At 38.5% G+C, this 16,928-nt stretch overlaps 1 protein-coding gene and 1 long non-coding RNA gene across 5 annotated transcripts; one reads left to right on the forward strand and one right to left on the reverse strand.

Moving 5' to 3' along the window:
* The first annotated feature begins 209 nt into the window (after nucleotides 1–209).
* On the forward strand, nucleotides 210–10,947 carry LOC111500917 (uncharacterized). Of its 2 annotated transcripts, none has more exons than XR_002721308.3 (3): nucleotides 210–422; nucleotides 6,320–6,418; nucleotides 10,139–10,947. It is a non-coding gene; the product is annotated as an uncharacterized LOC111500917 (long non-coding RNA). The 2 variants fall into 2 exon arrangements; XR_013093430.1 differs by lacking the exon at nucleotides 10,139–10,947 and adding an exon at nucleotides 6,933–7,862.
* Nucleotides 10,948–13,755: 2,808 nt separating this feature from the next.
* On the reverse strand, nucleotides 13,756–16,905 carry trim13 (tripartite motif containing 13). Of its 3 annotated transcripts, none has more exons than XM_076874784.1 (2): nucleotides 16,781–16,905; nucleotides 13,756–15,301 (listed from the first exon to the last, which is right to left on the reverse strand). In XM_076874784.1, exons 1-2 carry the CDS (start codon nucleotides 16,808–16,810, stop codon nucleotides 14,087–14,089), a joined length of 1,245 nt encoding a protein of 414 aa, XP_076730899.1. In that variant the 5' UTR covers nucleotides 16,811–16,905; the 3' UTR covers nucleotides 13,756–14,086. The 3 variants fall into 3 exon arrangements, with proteins under 3 accessions (XP_076730899.1, XP_004551303.1, XP_004551302.1); XM_004551246.5 differs by lacking the exon at nucleotides 16,781–16,905 and adding an exon at nucleotides 15,995–16,216; XM_004551245.4 differs by lacking the exon at nucleotides 16,781–16,905 and adding an exon at nucleotides 15,431–15,981.
* Nucleotides 16,906–16,928: the final 23 nt, after the last annotated feature.

A 16,928-nucleotide genomic window follows, 5' to 3' on the forward strand; every position in this document is an offset into this window, starting at 1 on the left:
ATAGTGCGCAGTCTCTACTAAGAGTATTCGTGTCATATCAGAAATCCTCGTATGAACTAGTTTGAACGAAAAGGGTTTCCCGTTAGTTGCTGCCGTAAAAGACACTGCGAGGCCTTGAAGAGTTAATTTGTTGATCGCTGCGGTGGGCTGCGAGATCATTCGAGAGTGCATTTTCAGCAGCCAATCAGCAGGCAGACTCGACACCGTATTTAGCCAATAGGGCGAATGGAAGGCTCTATCGAATTTGAATGAGACAAGTCTTTCGGCGCCATTTTCGAGTGAACAGCGATTGCCTCGACAGCTGCGGGTAGAGGATGCTGCGAATGTAGAAAGCTGTTCCGAGACGGGGGGGGGGAGAGAAACCAAGCGCTCAAAAACTGCGCTTTTAGAGAAGGAGTCGTGTTATTTCAACGGAAACACAGGTAATTGTAGCCTCAAAATATTTAAATTGATTTAACTGGAGTGCACGAACGGACTTAAGGCGAGGAGTACGTGGAAAAAAGACCGCGGAGGGGAGACGTTAGCCATTTGGCCAGCTTTGTCAGCTTGTACTTCTTTAGCAGCTAGCCTACTAGCTTAGCGTGCTAGCACGTAGAGAGGGATATCTGACTTTGCTGCACTGTAACGGTGAAAAAAAAACGAGAGCGGGTCGTTTTAGTCAGGAGATGAGGAGGAATTATTTGGGTAAAAAAAGACTTGATGGGAAATTATACCACACTGAAGACGCGCTTCAATCGATTGTTATTAATCAAAGTGAAACTATAATGGACTATTTATTTTGCACTGGAGCTCAGTTTTGAGCGGGAGGTGTAAAAGCTGCCAAGCTGGAACAGAGGCGAACTGCATTCGGCAGTGTCAACAAATGCACACGGCACCTACGCTGGCTTAGGAGGGAAAAAAAAACCCGAAAGGAGACCGGAACAGACACAGTGCTTTTTGTAGGAACTTAATTTGACCAAGCTTTTTAAGTTAAGACAGGCGTTTTTTCCGAGCTGCTAAACTGCATGTGTGATGTTGGAAGTGTTTTGTGGATCGTTAGACAAAAAACACCTGGTAAGTTTATTATTATATCCCTGTATGACCTATATCCCTGTAATGCCCGCAATAATAATGACGGAGTTTTGTTTTATTTCCCTATCTCTGTCATGAAGTGGCTACTAGAGTTTTTTTTCTGTTTGTTTGTTTCTGGCCGTTACTAGTGACAGGTTGTGTTATAATGCAACTCCGATGACTAAAAATATGACTTTATCTTATCTAGAGTTGAGTACTTGCTTTAAATTTGTGCCTGTCAATATATTCTAATGCCTTAGATTAATGTAAGATGATCCGTGTGGCTCTTAGCCAAGGGACAACAATCATAACTCGCGACATGATGTTTCTACTTTAATAGCTGTGTTAAAGGTTTGACGAATGGCTGTCACAGCCACTAACGAAGCAATAAAGTTGAGGTAAGGTTAGATTTACAAAATAAAAACGAGGAATTGGTAGTTGTGGTGATTCCCGTGGCATGCTGTAATGTTAGGGTATTCGGTTCATTGTAGTTTGATGTAAAAGACTTGGAGCCACTGCTCGCTGCCTCCCTTTGCCCCTTCCTTTCTGCTCTTACTAGCGTCGCAGCAGTTTCTGTGTGCCATGGACCCTGATTTGATTCAAATAGAGTGAACCGGGGAGGGGAAACTGCGTGGTCTAACCTCTAACGAGTGACCGAAAAAATGGGCCCAATCATGACGGGTAGGGGCTATTTTGTGACCTTTTTTCAGTATTATATTTATTTAGTTTTTAAAAACGAACAGGACTACTCGAGAAATAAAGCATATTGAAGGAAAAGAGAGGCTCCATATAATTGCGCGTCTGAACCCGCCCTTCTACTTCCTTCCAAGTCGAGATCGGTTTAATATGTTACATAATGTGAGGCCTTCGTATCTTTTGCAGTGTAGCCTTTATTCATACAACTACGTATTCACATTAGTAAACAGGTGATCTTGCTTAAGTTTATTTGGAAAAAAAAACTCTTTCAGATGAGGGATCTACAGAGTGTAGGCACCCCTTTCCATTTTTCTTGAAATGCATATTTTTTTCTAGGGCCATGTCTTACTAATAGCATTTTCCCTGGATTTTTATTTTGTCACACATATTCTGCAGCAGTAAGTAAAGAATTGTTTTAGGTTTGCATGACTTTGAATGAAAATGTAACTAAATGGTTGGAAACAACAAAGTTGTCTTCTGTGGAATTGCATATTACACCCATAGTATGATAATTATTGTAGAAGTGGGGCAGCATTTTTAAATGATTATTAATTTATTTATTTTTATAGTGAAACTTCTAAACCAAGATTTTGTATATTTTTAAGGGTAATTGGGTTGTGGAAATGAGGGAAAGCCCTTTCAAAGAGACATCAGAGCAAAGAAGTGAAGGAGGAGAAAATTACTGTACAGCATCATCTGGTGTGTCAGGCTTACAAGAATAGTAGAATTTGTGGGATTATGAAACTCTTTGAATAGTACGACTTAAAATGTGACAGGCATGTGATCACCCGTGTTGGGAATAATGCAGTACCACGTAGTGTACGAAAAACTGGAACTCTACATTTAAACCAAGTTCCCATTTCATTCTACTGTAACTGCCAGTTTGAAATTACAGGTTTTAAAAATGTTTCATTGATAATTAAACCATATGTTACTCCTACAGTGTCAAAAAGGCTAATTGGGTCACTACACTTGAGCAGAATTAAAGAATGGGTGTAAAGTAGAGCTTGGACAATGTAGGCATTTAGACACCTAATTGTAAATATTTAATGGGATTCTTAACATTTGTCTATCTGCTTATTTCGTACTAAAAGTTGAAACTGTCAGCCTGTCATGGTGTCAGTTTAGCCAGAGAGGCAGTAAGTTTTTAAGCTATTTAGTCAAATGTTTGTAATACTTTAGGTGGATGAGGGTATTGCTGAGTACTTGGTTGTTAAAGTGTAATTATAAAACAAAGTCACACTGAAAATGTTTTGTTTCAAAAATCGAAAAGTGATAGTGATTTTAAATGACACTTTGTTTCAGTGTAGATTATTATGAAGTGTTTACAATATCTAATTTTGTCTAGTTTAGTTGAAGTGGGCTTTAATGTTACTATATTAGCTGCAGCATGAGTAGTTATTTGTGATATTAGTATTGAAGGGGGAAAGTGAGAAATTGCACCTCTAATGTCTAGAAGAGAGCAGGCAGCACCTTGTCAAAGTGAAATTTTATGATCAAAATATAGTATCAAAGTAATATTTGGACTCTTGCTTGCTGGTAACTAGGTTTTAAAATGTTTCTAATGTGCTCATATAGGTAAAGTGGGTGTAAATATTTACCTCATTCTTTTTCATTTTAGAGTTACAATGCAGCATTATTCTACCACCCCTCACAATCCCTTAAAAAATATTAATGCAGTGCCTTCAGTTGATCTCTATTAAAAGCTACAGGTTTATGTTTCCTCCGTTCTGTGGTATTTGCCTTTTCACACTCTTTGCAGAGCACCGATGTGCTGTTTCAGACATTCTGTGACTCATCATTCTTCAGACCCCTCTGGCAAAATAGGCTCCCACCCCCCATTTCCTGATAAACTGTGACTCTCTACTTGTACTTGCTCACATGTGCTGTAGCCAGACTGCAGAGAACCCCCACCCTTCTCTCTCTCTTTTTTTTTTTTTTTTTTTTTCTTTCTTGCAGTGCAAAGTTGATAGTATTCAAATTTGCTGTGATAGGGACAGCTTTCGATCTTTCTTTTTTTCTTTCTTTCTCTCTTTTTTTTTTTTTTTTTTTTTTTTTTTTTTTTTTTAAACACTTACTCGAGGAGTTGGCCTTGGCTTCAGCTCTGCACCATTAAATAGAAGCTGTCAAATGGTCAGTCACTTTTCTGGAACAGTTTTAAGCACTGGTCATTCTAGTTAAGCCTCAAGCTTAGATGTGATCTTTTGAGAATGTGTGCTGATTTGCATGATGATTTTTCTCTTTCTCTCTCTCTCGCTCTCTCTCTCTCTCTCTCTTCCATCCTCAAAAGCATATAGTTTAAGGCTGATGGTACTAGTTACAGCTGCTAATTGCCTTGCCACATCTTTAAATACTGCCCTTCTATTGGCTTTATTATTATTTTCTAAAAATGTATTTTTGCGTACACTAAGTGCTATAGTGCATATAGCCTTACATTTCTTTAACTAAAAAGTTGTAAGGTTAAGCAGTGTAAGGATTAATTAATCTGACTTTTTTTTAAAAATTGTCAGTTTTATGTATAATTGTTATCGTTTCATCACATTTTTTTTGTAAATCTGTTCAGTGGGGAAGTGCACTTTTGAGGTCATCCTAAAGTACGGTCATGTGTCTCGAACACTGAAGTGATTAGGCTGGTCTGTGTTCAGAATATTAGTCATTTTAAATGGTCCGGTACAGCTCTCTAAAACATGTATCTTTAAAAAAATATATATATATACATTTATTTATTTTAAGTGAAGTTGTGCCTCAGACAGCACGTTTAGAAAGGTATCAGCTGTTACAATGCTAGGGAATAATCTACTTGATGATTACATTTTAGATTTTAGGTAAGTAATATGATAACCTGCTGCAGCACCACCAGTAAGATTAAACATGGCAAGAGTCTGCCTCCTGGTTAGACACATGGTGTTTTCATTGGTGTTTTTCTGTGGCACAAACTTTTTTTTTTCTGTTTTTTTTTTTTTTTTTTTTCTGTTTTTTTTTTTTCCCCACACAAGGGTTATAGAGTATCTCACGGTATTAACTAGTATGCCGTCAGATTGAAAAGATTTAATTATCCAAAAATATTCAAGGCATTTTTATGTTATTATTTTTATTTTATTGCTCTAACACAAATTACACCTCACCCACTACCCCCAGTAAGGGGATGTGTTTGTGTTCACATAGACCAGATATTTTCATACAGTGTGACAAACAGTGTCTTATTTAGTTAATGTTAAGTTTTAAAACTATTTTGGTTTATTTCCAACAGTAATATAAACCCATGTAATTTTGGGTTTACTGCTTTATCTTGTGTCGATTCACTGGTGTGTAACTGTCACTCTAGCTGTAAGCAGATAAGTCGAGCCTAATAAGGAACCTGGTGAAAACGACAATCATTCTTGTAATGTTTTGGGGTTTTTTGTTTTTGTTTTTTTAACAGACTTAAAACACACAATAATCATAATACACTGTTTGTGTATTTATTTTTTTTATTTGTGTTGTTTAAAGTCAGCCAACTGTAGCAAAACTTTACATTTTTTAAAAGCCTTATTTTTGGCAGATAAGACTTTTGCTTGTGTTGTGTGCTTAACTTTTTATTTTTTTAAAACACTGAACTAGGACAAGTTACTAAATTTCACCTAGACATTTGTGCTTTAATAAGTAAAACAACAAAAACAAGTATAGTCTGTTTGTGTAATTGCTGCATGAGTGTATGGGTGTGTGATTCAACTCTCTCTCACTTTGCCTTTCCTTCCTCTTTTTGCCCCTCTTGCATATGTAAGCATGCACATTCAACATACATGCTTACTTAGATCCTAATTTCAGTCTTACTCATCGATCTGTAAGTACTGCTTGAGTGTAATGAAAAAACTTCAAGCAGCCATTTTAAAGGTTGTGGTAGTTGGGATTTTTCTTTCATTTTTTTAGTATTATTTTTTTTCAGGGTAGTTGGAGCCCAAGGTTTTCTTAACTAACCTCATGCTGTTGGTCAACTATAAATCGGGTTCTCAGGTCGAACTTTTGATATTGCATCACAGTTTACAGCATTGTCTGCATCCTGTTTATGGCTGCTCTGTCTTTTGCGACAGGAGGAGCAAACTTGAGAGAGTTCAAGTATAGGAGTAAAAAACTGGAGAGACCAGAAATGTATTTGGGTAGTACTTAGTGGTACTCAGTTGAATTACTGTTTATATTGTAGTTCAGGTACAGCAGTTGTTTGGATTAAATATTTCACCACACATTGTGGACGTGCTTGTATATTTAGATGACAGACACTGCTGTTTGGCATGGGGGAGTCTTACAGTGTGGTCCGTACTTTCTCTGGAAGTGGTTAAAAATGGCTTTAACTATAAAAAAAACACTTAAAAAAATAAATGAATGGAACGATGAGTCAAATTAAGCTTTGCATATTAGTTGATTGTTGTTTGCACCAAATTAGTTTGTTTGAAAAAATATTGCTGGAGCTTCTAGGGAATCCCAGTCACTGCTTTACATGTGTGAGTGGCCATGCAAATGTAACTGGCTTTTCTTGAATTAACACATACTGTCATTACAGTGCTTTTTTTTTGTTTTTGTTTGTTTGTTTTTCTAGAAAGGAACAAAGCAGTTCTTTATTGGTCGCATCCTTGGACTACTGTGAACAGTAAAACTATTCATCACCTTCTGAGTTGCTCTTAAACAGCTCTTAAAGGTAATCTGCCTCTTTTTTTTTTTTTCTTTTTTTTTCTCTTTTTTTTTTTTTTCTTCCCCCCATGACAGTTGATACCTTTGTTATTTTGTGGACTGATCTATTTTGTGTGGAGATGATGAAAAGATCTCATGCTGTGTAAATATTGCCCAGTAGTTGGTGAAACATTTCATCATTAATTGTAAAGCTGTGGCACAGTGAACACAGTATATTTTTACCCTGTGCAGTTGTCTTGCCATATGCAGAACAACAATGATTTGGCTAGGCTAATCCCTGATGTTTATCTGGCTTACATGCTACATGAAACGGATTTGTAATTGGGTAAGGATATAGCTTGCTTGTAAAATGGAGAAGAAATGTCTTAGTGTGGTTCCATGCACTGTAACTCTGGGATGGCCAAATAGTTTTAATCAGTGATATTTTTGCAAAGATGGATGGATGTGATTGCTGTTCCCTGTTTTTTCGCAGTTGATGATTTCAATGCGGATCTCCCTTTACTTTGTGCTTATACTTGCAGAATACTCTGTAAAACAGACCAGAAGAGGCTAACCCAGACCACTTGATCTGGGGAGGTGATGGGTTGTCATGTCCATGTCCCTTTTGCCCTACTGGGTGTAGGAGGTTACTTGACCTTTCAACCTTGGGGTCAGGTGACTCTTTAAGGTCATTGTATGGGTAGCAAGTGTCTGTAGGAATGGGTTAAAAAGGCTGAGCAGAGAAGATGACATGTCCGGGCATGCTTCCTTTAAAGGAGAGAGAGAAAAATAGGGAGAGGTTGGAGTCAGTGATGTGAACAGTTCCACCTGGACTTGGAAAGAAATGATCAGCTTATAAGGAAATTGCACAACTTACCTGGTTTGTTTCTTTGTGTGCTTTTTGTTAAGTATTTTAGGTTTGTTTGATTGCAACTTCAGTGTAGATCAGGCTGTTCTGCAAAAAAAAATGGTGTGTACAAACTAAATATGAGATGAGAAAATTATACATGATTATTCTGCAGGAAAGTAGATCCACTGTAACAATAGTGGGCTGTCATTGTTTTTATAACTAGCAAAACCTTTTTGTAAATCAGTGAATTTATTTTTCTCACAAATTTATTTATTTTTTATGATTTTAAAAACAATGTCTGATGTCATTTCTCACCTGCAGCTTTGCAGAGCACACTCATGTCTTCTGTCAATTTATTTTATTTTATTTTATTTGAATGGCTATTGCAAGTTATTCCGTTTACAAAGTTTAAAAACGGCAAATCCCTGTGATCGGGAAGTAAGTGTGTGTAGCATTTCTGTTTGAAGACTAGTGTCTAATTTTTGTTGCACTCCTAACAGGCAGTGTGGACTTTATTAGCCTAGGACTAAAACAAGAATTTGCCCCACAAATCTGGCAATTGCACAGTCCTGGTTTGTAGTTTTAAATTAACAGCAGCTTCAAATGTCTTAAAACTCTGTTTTCTTGGTAACAATCTTATTTTTATTCTTTTTTTTTTTTTTTTTTTTTTTTGTCATTTAGGTGCAAAATTTTTTTTAGGTATGCATGATATCAACTGTAAAATTAGAATTGAGGAAGTGTTTAATTTCATACTGACTTGGCTTGTACTATGTTTTTTTTTTTTTTTTTTTTTTTTTTTTTTTTTTTCCCCCCATGTGTTTTTTTTAATGTTAGGCAATAAGGGACATTATCTGTGAATTACAGGCTAGACTTCTACTTATAAACTGGGTAAGTAGAAGAGGAAAGTGGAAAGGGGGCAAAAAAAAATACACCACACTAAGTGGTCTTCACTGTTTTTCCACCCACCTGCCACTCTCAGGTAGGTCTGGCTGAGTTGTGCTGTTGCACCTGTGTTGACTACATTGGGTTATGCAATTGGGCTGTAATCATGAATGCCTCTCATTAATAAAGGTGTTTAATTTGCCTGAAGTCAGAATCACGCGATATCCTTTAGATATCAGAAACTTTGCGGTAATGGCACAGGAGGTAAAATCAACATTTCTTTGCAGGCTGGTATAACAAGTTTTAGTTTGCCAGTCATCATAGTTCAAGTTGCATCTGTTTAACACTTTATTGAGAAATACAACATGTTTGGGGATTTTTAAAGTCAAATTCAAATTAAAGACTTTTGTCTGTTACAGTATAACAGATGAAAGCAGTGCCTTTGTGCCACTATTGTTGTTATCCCTACTCACACCTTCATTATCACATGAAGAAAAATGTTTGTGGCTTTTCTTTTCTTTTTAGTCTTTCATGTGAACTAGACTGGAGTTTGTGTGAGAAAGAAAACAACTGCCGAACTTATCAGTGTCTTTTTGGAGAGGAAGTATGCAAGAGACTATCAGATTCAGGCTATCATGTCCATTTCAGACTAAGGTCATAATTACAGGTCCATTGAGACCTCTAGTGGTAACAATTGTTGGCCTAAATCTCCCATGGGATTATTATCGGGATAATGTTTGTTTTAACACCTTCTACATGTTTTAAGATTTAAATGTTTTGTTGACATTTACTACAGCAGCCTAAAACTTTTTACATCAAGGGTGGCACATTCTTCAGTTGAAATAACTGGAAGATATTTTATTTGCTGAGCTGTTGTGGGCAAATTGCTGCTTTTTCATTTGTATTTGCTTTCATCTACATTTCAGATGACCTATTGTGTGCTGGCTCCTGAAAAGGCAAAATATCTGTTAGTATTCATGTGAATTTTATATTTGTGGTCTCTCCATATGACCCCTTTTCTTTGTTTGAATTTTAATTTTTTAAAGTAAGCTATTATTCTTATTCTTTTGATTTTTTCCCAATTTTTAAGATGAATTTTAAACCTAAGTTATTTTCAGTAGTTTCTATGGAGCATGAACAGTGAACTGCACTATATGCTAGCTTTACACTTGGATGTTTGAACATCTGCCAGTAGCACTAATGGGAGTGGAATGAAAATGCAACAATAGTTTGCAAGTTTACATTAGGGAGAAATGATTTCTGACTTTTAGAAAAGTGCCTTGTCAAATAGTTTTACACTGCTGACATAAATCAGTCCATGCCTTATTTGCAAGGGTGTAAATAAATAGTCATTTAATTTTGACTCCTACTTGTGTTTTTTAATAAAAGTAGATTGCAAAATCTTTAAACTTCAGATGTAACACTATAAGTACATTACGAAGTCTGTGGACATTGGTGCTCCTATAAGCTGCTTGGCTCAAAGTTGAGGGGAATCCTAATTGTAGAGCATACAATAATATTTCTGTATTTTAAATGTGGCAACAGTTTGGGGAATACGTCTTCTAGTTTCAACAGTGCTTCATGCATTGAGCAATATCTATAAAGAAATATATTTCCAAGTTTTGTGTGGAAGAACTCCACTGGCCTACACACAGCTCTGACCTCAATCCCTTTGAACAGCTTGTGGATGAACTGGAGGCCAACAGCTAGCCAAGGGTCCAGGCCTTATCATCCAGCATCATTGTCCGACCTTACATTGTGGTTAACTGGTGCAAATCTTGGCAGCAAGGCTTTGAAATTGTGATAAGTGATTTCCTGGAAGAGTGCAGCAGCTTAGTAATGCCCATACATTTTTGAGATGAGGCTTTCAACAAACGCAAGAGTGTGAAGCTCTCCTGTCCACATACTTTTCAGCACAAAGAACACTTTAATACTTAATGTTAATATTTTGAGAATGACTTCTGTATTATATTAAACCTTTTCTCTCTCTTTTTCTTTTTGTTTTGTGTGTTTCAGATGCCGAGTCTCCATGGCCACTTTAGGAGAAGACTGGAAACTTCAATCTGATTCTGGTGATCACCTGAATGTCTTTAGGTGGTTTAAATAATAGGTAATGGCTCTGTATCCATCCGTAAACATGTGCTAAGGATTAGAAGGCCAGAAGATGAAGACAGCGCAAATAACACAGAAGCAGAGACTGTTTTGAATGGAAGGACCGCAGCAGCAGTTCTGGTGATGTTGTAGCAGCACGGAATGGTTTGTGGGTTATACTGAGATGCAGGCCATACTGTGCTGCCGCACTAAAGCCTGAATATACTACATAGCTATTATCTCACAGTCTCTCCACCAAACATACTGTTGCAGTGAAAGCTTGAGGTAACAGGTAACGTACTGTCACTTTTGCATAAAACAGTAGTCTTTACTGACTTGAATTAATTTCTCATAGCCTTTCTTCTCCCTCCCCCCAGCTGTGATGAGAAAGTTGTTTGGGCTTCCCCATTCTCATTTTCTGGTCGCCTTACTGTAGCAGCACGTAAATATTGGAGTTAACACTCTAGCTGAAGTCTCCAGTATTGATCGTACTGCTGAAGCAAAGCGGGCCACTCACAATCACAGCAACTAACCACCACTGAGTGTACTCAGACCACTCAGGTGGTGGCAAACAGAGGCTGGCCTTTAGAAATGTTTACAGGTACAGGTTGACTCACTGATTCTTACTTAATGTCTATTCCATATTGTATTGACATGTAAAATATGTATACTACATTTTATTACACTTCACTATTATGTGTAAACCTTTTGAGAATAAAAACGTTTTAATTCTGTTTTGTCTGCAGTGTGTTTTCAAGTTGTTATGCTAAACCTTTGTCGGTGTGGTGTGTTTAGTAGTCTTTAGTTTAAGGGACAGGAAAAGCGTTTGTGTTCCTGATAGCGGAAACTATTAACGAGGCTTTAAGAAGCGCCGCCGTCCTTGGAGAAGAAATGCTCACAATGGCCTGCGTGGCCTTTCTGCAGCGCTGCTGGGATATTTGGGCCTATTCAGCAAAGCGCAGTGACAGATTTGCTTCGGATTCAAATCGTTACAATCATGCTTGGATTGTCGCCCAAACACCAGGAGTGCTTCTGAAAAATCAAGATGAATTCACTGTCTGTAGTGTGTTTAAAAAATTAAATAAAGAAAAAGAAAATACGGTTTTTAATACAATTTGGGCTCAGTTTATTCGATAGTTGTTGTTTTTTTTTAATAACTTGCTTATAGCGGTCAGAATTTACCTTATATTCTTTTGCATTATAACTGCCTTTATATTTTTAATCTATAGCGATATATTTTGTGCACTAAATCTGCAGTTGTGCTCGGGCGGCGGGCTAAGCCCTCCATTTTAAGTCCTGCCAGGATGATGCTGACGATGATCCAGATTCAGACTCATAAATAAAAAGCGTTTAACTTCGATTTACAGGCCTTTGGTATAGGATCGTTTAAGCTGGTTAATATCTGTATTCTTTCAAAACATCACGTAGGCTTTATGTGAATGTATAAATTAGAAAAGATTAATAGAGAAGTTGAGTGCGTTGTTACACTCCTCTGTAAAGTTATACATACCGGACCTTTCCGTTTTTTTTAAAGTTTGTATGAAACACAAACTAAGTGCTTGCATTTTCTTTCTTTTTTCCTTGGGAACAGTGAATTCTGTCTAGTCCAACATTTCCCCTTTTACTGACGAAACGCAGCTGCAGCAGTTTCCTTCCATTTGGCCTTATGCGCCTTTTGTTGTTATTATTATTATTAAAAGTTCAGAAAATCACGTATTTATGAAACTAAGAGAAAAATTGAATTGGTGCATTTAACAAGGGTGATATTTATGAATTTTTAATAAAAGTTTCAGGGGTTTTATTATCCCTGATTTATTTCTTTGCAAGAACTTTTGAGTTTTACGAAATTATACAAACAATATAACCCTCCTACTTGTATATACACATTAAGCATATTTTATACCATTCATACGGATTTACTAAATTATCTATAATATCTTAATCTTTAATATTGCCAAGACTATACGGTGGACATAAAACAGCTGTGTGTGTGTGTGTGTGTGTGTGTGTATTGACAGGGTAGGTGGGAAAGGGGAAAAATGTTACTTATAATTTTGGAAATATTTATATCTTGTCTTTCTAAATGCTATGATTTAAATGCTCAGTGTTGCATTTAAATTCCATTATTTTGCGCATTGGAAAAGCAACAGACTCCGCACACATCAAAATGTGGAAGCAGCGATAATCGATGTGCAGTCTGAAATTCCCTATAGTGACTTAGAATTGTTTATATATGCATTTTTATCACTGCTGGTATTTTAAAAAAATGCATATTTACCTGCTTATACCTTTCGACGCATTTTATTACCTTTGCCTACATTAATATACGGCTGTACATTAGTTCCCATATCCACCCCCACACCAAGAGAAATTGGTTCCTGGGTAAAATTTGTACCCGCTAATGAGAAAAATAATGGGAAAACTCATTATTCAATAAACAGCAATTTAAAAAAAATTACAATGGGGTTTAAAAACGTCCCAGAGTGCTGGAAATGCTCCAGAAATGTGATATTTGCTACACTGAAAAGATTATTCACAAATTATTTGAGTATTTAGTGACCGCCGATTGTCCAGATGAGAGCTTGGAGTTTTTTATTCTCACTTTTGGTATAAAGCGGCTGACCGTGCGCTGTCTTTATGGCCGTGTTAAAAAGTCAGTTATACAGCCGCCCAGTAGTTTTGTTTCATTTTTATCTAGTTAACATTTAACAGGCTGTGTTTATATTTGCGTGAGATTAAAATTAAATATTAATAGAGACTCCTACTTTTATACCCATGCTTTATTTGCCTGGCAACAGAAAGCTATATATATGTACATGCGTGCCATGACGTAGATCCTGAATTATGGTCAGTGCTGACATCACTGATTCGCTTTGTGCCGTGATCTTATGGAGTCTCCCTCTCCAAAATGCATATAGGGAATACATAAACAACAGGATAACTGATCTTTAGTCACAATCCACTGTCCTTTTACTCTGATCCATTAAAAAAAAGAAAAAAAGCCAAGTATCTGATTTGAGTTAACCCAGATTAATTCAATTTAACCACGTGTTTTGAGTTTTAGGCCTCAAAGTTACTTTCATTTCTATTCAGACGCACAGCAGAAAACCAGAGAATATACACACTTCTATTAATTACCCACTCTGCAGGATTGACTTCACTGTCTGGACACAGTCATGCAATGAATGAGTCGCATAACAACAACAAAAAATAGTATGCACGACTGCCTGCAGATCTATGCTCTGACAGAGACCTATAAGGATGTAAGGTTTCATCCACACACGTCAACGAGCGGTGTGATCACCGGGAGCTGCGGTGTCTGCAGCCTGCTGAATTTTTCACACGGGCCCTGTTATGTAACGCTTATAACCTTGAAGAGGCTGCAGCATCACTATGGCGCAGAAGCCTCTGTGGGAGAGAGGCCGTGGATCACACTGCATTCTTTCATTACGCACTTGCTTACTTCATCGAATTGCATTTACATGTATACATTTGGAAAAAGCAGCCCGTTCTGAGCTGTCGCATTAAATAAAAACAAAGAGTTGACTCAAAATTCTCAGATTTATTTGTGAAAATCACGTTGAACAAATATGAAATGATTTTTTTTCTTTTTTAGGAAAAAAAAAGGAATCGATTGCACATGGGAAAAAAGTGAATTGGTGTTTACTTGATGAAAAGACTATAACCTCAGAGGATTAAGGGTTGATTCGTTTGATTCTATGGCTTCATCGAGGTTGCAGCTTGTTCAATAAGGCAAAAAACAAACAAACAAAAACAACTAATGTAAACAATTAGATGTTTTAAAGTACTCGCTAGAGTTTTACATCTCACTTGTCATGTGTAAATTATCTGACAGCTGTGAGTTAACGCTATCTAGTTAGTGGGTAATTTATAACTGTCAATAAAGCGGGCAGTAGAGTCGATTAACTGCATGATATATTTCTGACCTGCATCAACCACATCTATGTAAATGTCCTTGATTTCCTGGAGGCACGCACCGGTATGTGCAAAGAGAGAGAAAAGTGCAGCGAGAAGTGATTCAGCCTCCCTGGTCACACACGCTGTGAAGGTGTGCGGCAGCAGCAGAGACAGCACCACCGAGCTGATAAGTGTGAGGATAAGAATGCTGATCCATCTGGGCACTGCCATGCGTTTGTTCCCTATTCGGTAGGAGCCACTCTCGTGGGGGACCGACATCCTGTCCACTTCCCTGAGCCTCAATGAATCCCAGTTTTTAACGTCGAAATTACGCACAAGGGGACCGACGTCCATGTCTTTCCGAGACGGCAGTGGAGTATTGTTAAGCAGCTTTAACTTGTCCCGGAACTCTTGCATCTGCTGCAGAAAGCACAGGGTGTCGGAAACGCTCCCGAAAGACCCAGCGATGCTGAGCGCGCGTTTCTGCTCCTCCAGCGCTGCGCTCAGCTTGCTGATCTCCGGGTCGTATGCTTGCATCACCACCAGCTTTAGTGTTTCGAAGTCGGACATGATCTCATTCTTTTTGCATTCAAGGGCACTGATGAGTTTCTCGAAATAGTTTTTTACCTTCTCTGCGTCCTTACTGACCGACAGAAGCGCCCTTTTCTTACTGGCTTGTAGTGTATCCAGGCAGGACAGGTAATCTGCGCTACGCCAGTTCTTCACCCCGCAAAGCAGCTCATCAAACGCCTTCTTTTCCCGTTCATACGCATCCTCCAAGGAGCAGAACTTGTGCCCTTCGTGGTCATTCGTCGCTGCGCAAAATCCACATATTAATTTCAAGTCGGTGGCGCAAAATATGTTAAGAGGCTGACCGGAGTGTTGTTTACATGCAGACATTTTGGGTATAACCTTTATTTTGCTGAACTTCTCAACTATCCCGCGCAGAGAGTAGTTGATCTGCAGGCTGTTTGCGCCGTTGTGGGGGGTCTCTTTGCGGCAGGTGGGGCATTTGAAAGGTGTCCTAAAAGCTGGACCTCGATTCCCCTCCAAGAGTCCCTCCAAGCATTTCTTGCAAAAGCTGTGTGAGCACAGCAAGACCCGCGGGTCCTCGAACAGACCGCAGCAGATTGGGCATGTAAGTTCCTCTTCTAGCTGCTCCATTGCACCCTGCAAACACATCATCCAGGCGTCAAATCGATACTCAATTTAGAAAACAAATGAAAAAACAAACCAACAACAAAACAAAAACCCAACAGCAAAAAAAGGACACGATAAAACGCACTACACAATACGCACCCACTAAGGGATGCCTCCCCATAAGGCAGAAGATGCAATATTTGAACACGAAAAACAATGATGCAGCATCGCAAAGGATACAGATTTGGCTGTCACGTTCCAAATGTGTGTGGAATATCCCCATCCCGAAAGTGAAACCGACTCGGATCCCTGTACGCGCGTAAAAGCTTGGATTGAGCTCTGCCAAAAGCTCCGTTTGAGCAATTTGGGTCATGCAACATCCTGATTTTTGATGTATCTCAGTTGCCAGTTGGCGTTGTAAGAAACTTTTAAAAAGAGAGAGAGAGATCTCTGCAGGTTGGATGCGAATCAGAATAATCAGTAACTTTATAGTTAACAGTAAATCATTATCTCCTAGCTGTGTATTGCAAAATAGGACGGTGGTTAGCTGAGCTGAGCTGAGCCCCTAAAATCCCCGTCGTCTAACCAATCCAATGCGACAAATTATCGACAAACAGCGCTCGCGTTAGAGTCGATCCTGTTGGCAAGGTACTGAAGGAGGGCTGTGACAGATTTTGCAAGCGCATAGTAACATGCAACTACTGGACCAAAAGATTCACTCACCAGCTGCTGACTGCTGAGACGCACAGTGCAACGCAATCATGGCGCTTGTTGCTGTGCAGACTTCGCCCTTTTCCGGGTTTGGAGTTAACCATTTCAGTGGCGTGCCAAATATTTTCTGCAGCATAAAAACTCCTCTATAACAGCGCACTTATAATTCAAACTGCACATAAATCCATACCGAAATGAAAACTATTGGCGTTTTAAAGCGATTTGACAGGTTTCTCCTTGAAGATCGGGATGTTTACGTTTTTAGCCCTGCGGGTAATTTGCAGAGGATCCCTGCTTGTCTGTTGGGGGAGGGGCTGTTGCTATGCAAAACATTCCAGCGTGAAAAACTGTCAACTAGGTTTTAGTAGCAGCTTTGCCGTTGCACGTTTTTTTTCCTGCAGTGGACTACTTCTGTCCCTCGTGTTGGCACTTGTCAATATATACCTGCAAACGATTTACACGCTAAGAGGCGCACGTGTGGACCCCATCTGTATTAGCTTATATATATGTGTGTGTGTGTGTGTGTGTGTGTGTGTGTGTGTGTGTGTGTGTATATATATATTACAAACTACATTTAAATGCTTTGTTATTATGGAGCCTCAAGTTTGAACCTAAACTGAAAAAATATTAACTTAAAGTACATCAGGTGCACTGTGCTGGGCGAAAACAGCACATTAGTAGGCTATGTATCCACCATTAAACCTTTGATGTTTTCCCTCCAAAATTCACTCTCTCTTCGTTTCGGGTTATGTAACATCGATATCCAATAGTTACTTAGTCACGTGTAGAAATGTTGACCTTGATTTTCTTCCCTTGTTTCCATGCCATCAGGAGCAACTGCCTATCTTAGGCGCTGTGATTGGATACAGCAGGGGTAGCAGGGGCTTATGCTGCACCGCCCTCTGCCGCTGGGTGTCGCCGTTGCGCAGCGGGACCTCTTGACGCT

This window comes from Maylandia zebra, linkage group LG16, assembly GCF_041146795.1.
Source record: "Maylandia zebra isolate NMK-2024a linkage group LG16, Mzebra_GT3a, whole genome shotgun sequence".
NCBI lineage: Eukaryota > Metazoa > Chordata > Actinopteri > Cichliformes > Cichlidae > Maylandia > Maylandia zebra.

What these genes read in the sequence shown, in the direction of transcription:
- trim13 (XM_076874784.1), bottom strand. Translation starts at nt 16,810, where the DNA reads ATGGCATGGAAACAAGGGAAGAAAATCAAG. An exon ending in AACAAGGGAAGAAAATCAAG is followed by an intron (nt 15,302 to 16,780) that starts GTCAACATTTCT and finishes ATGTGTTTGCAG; the next exon opens with GGTGCAATGGAGCAGCTAGA.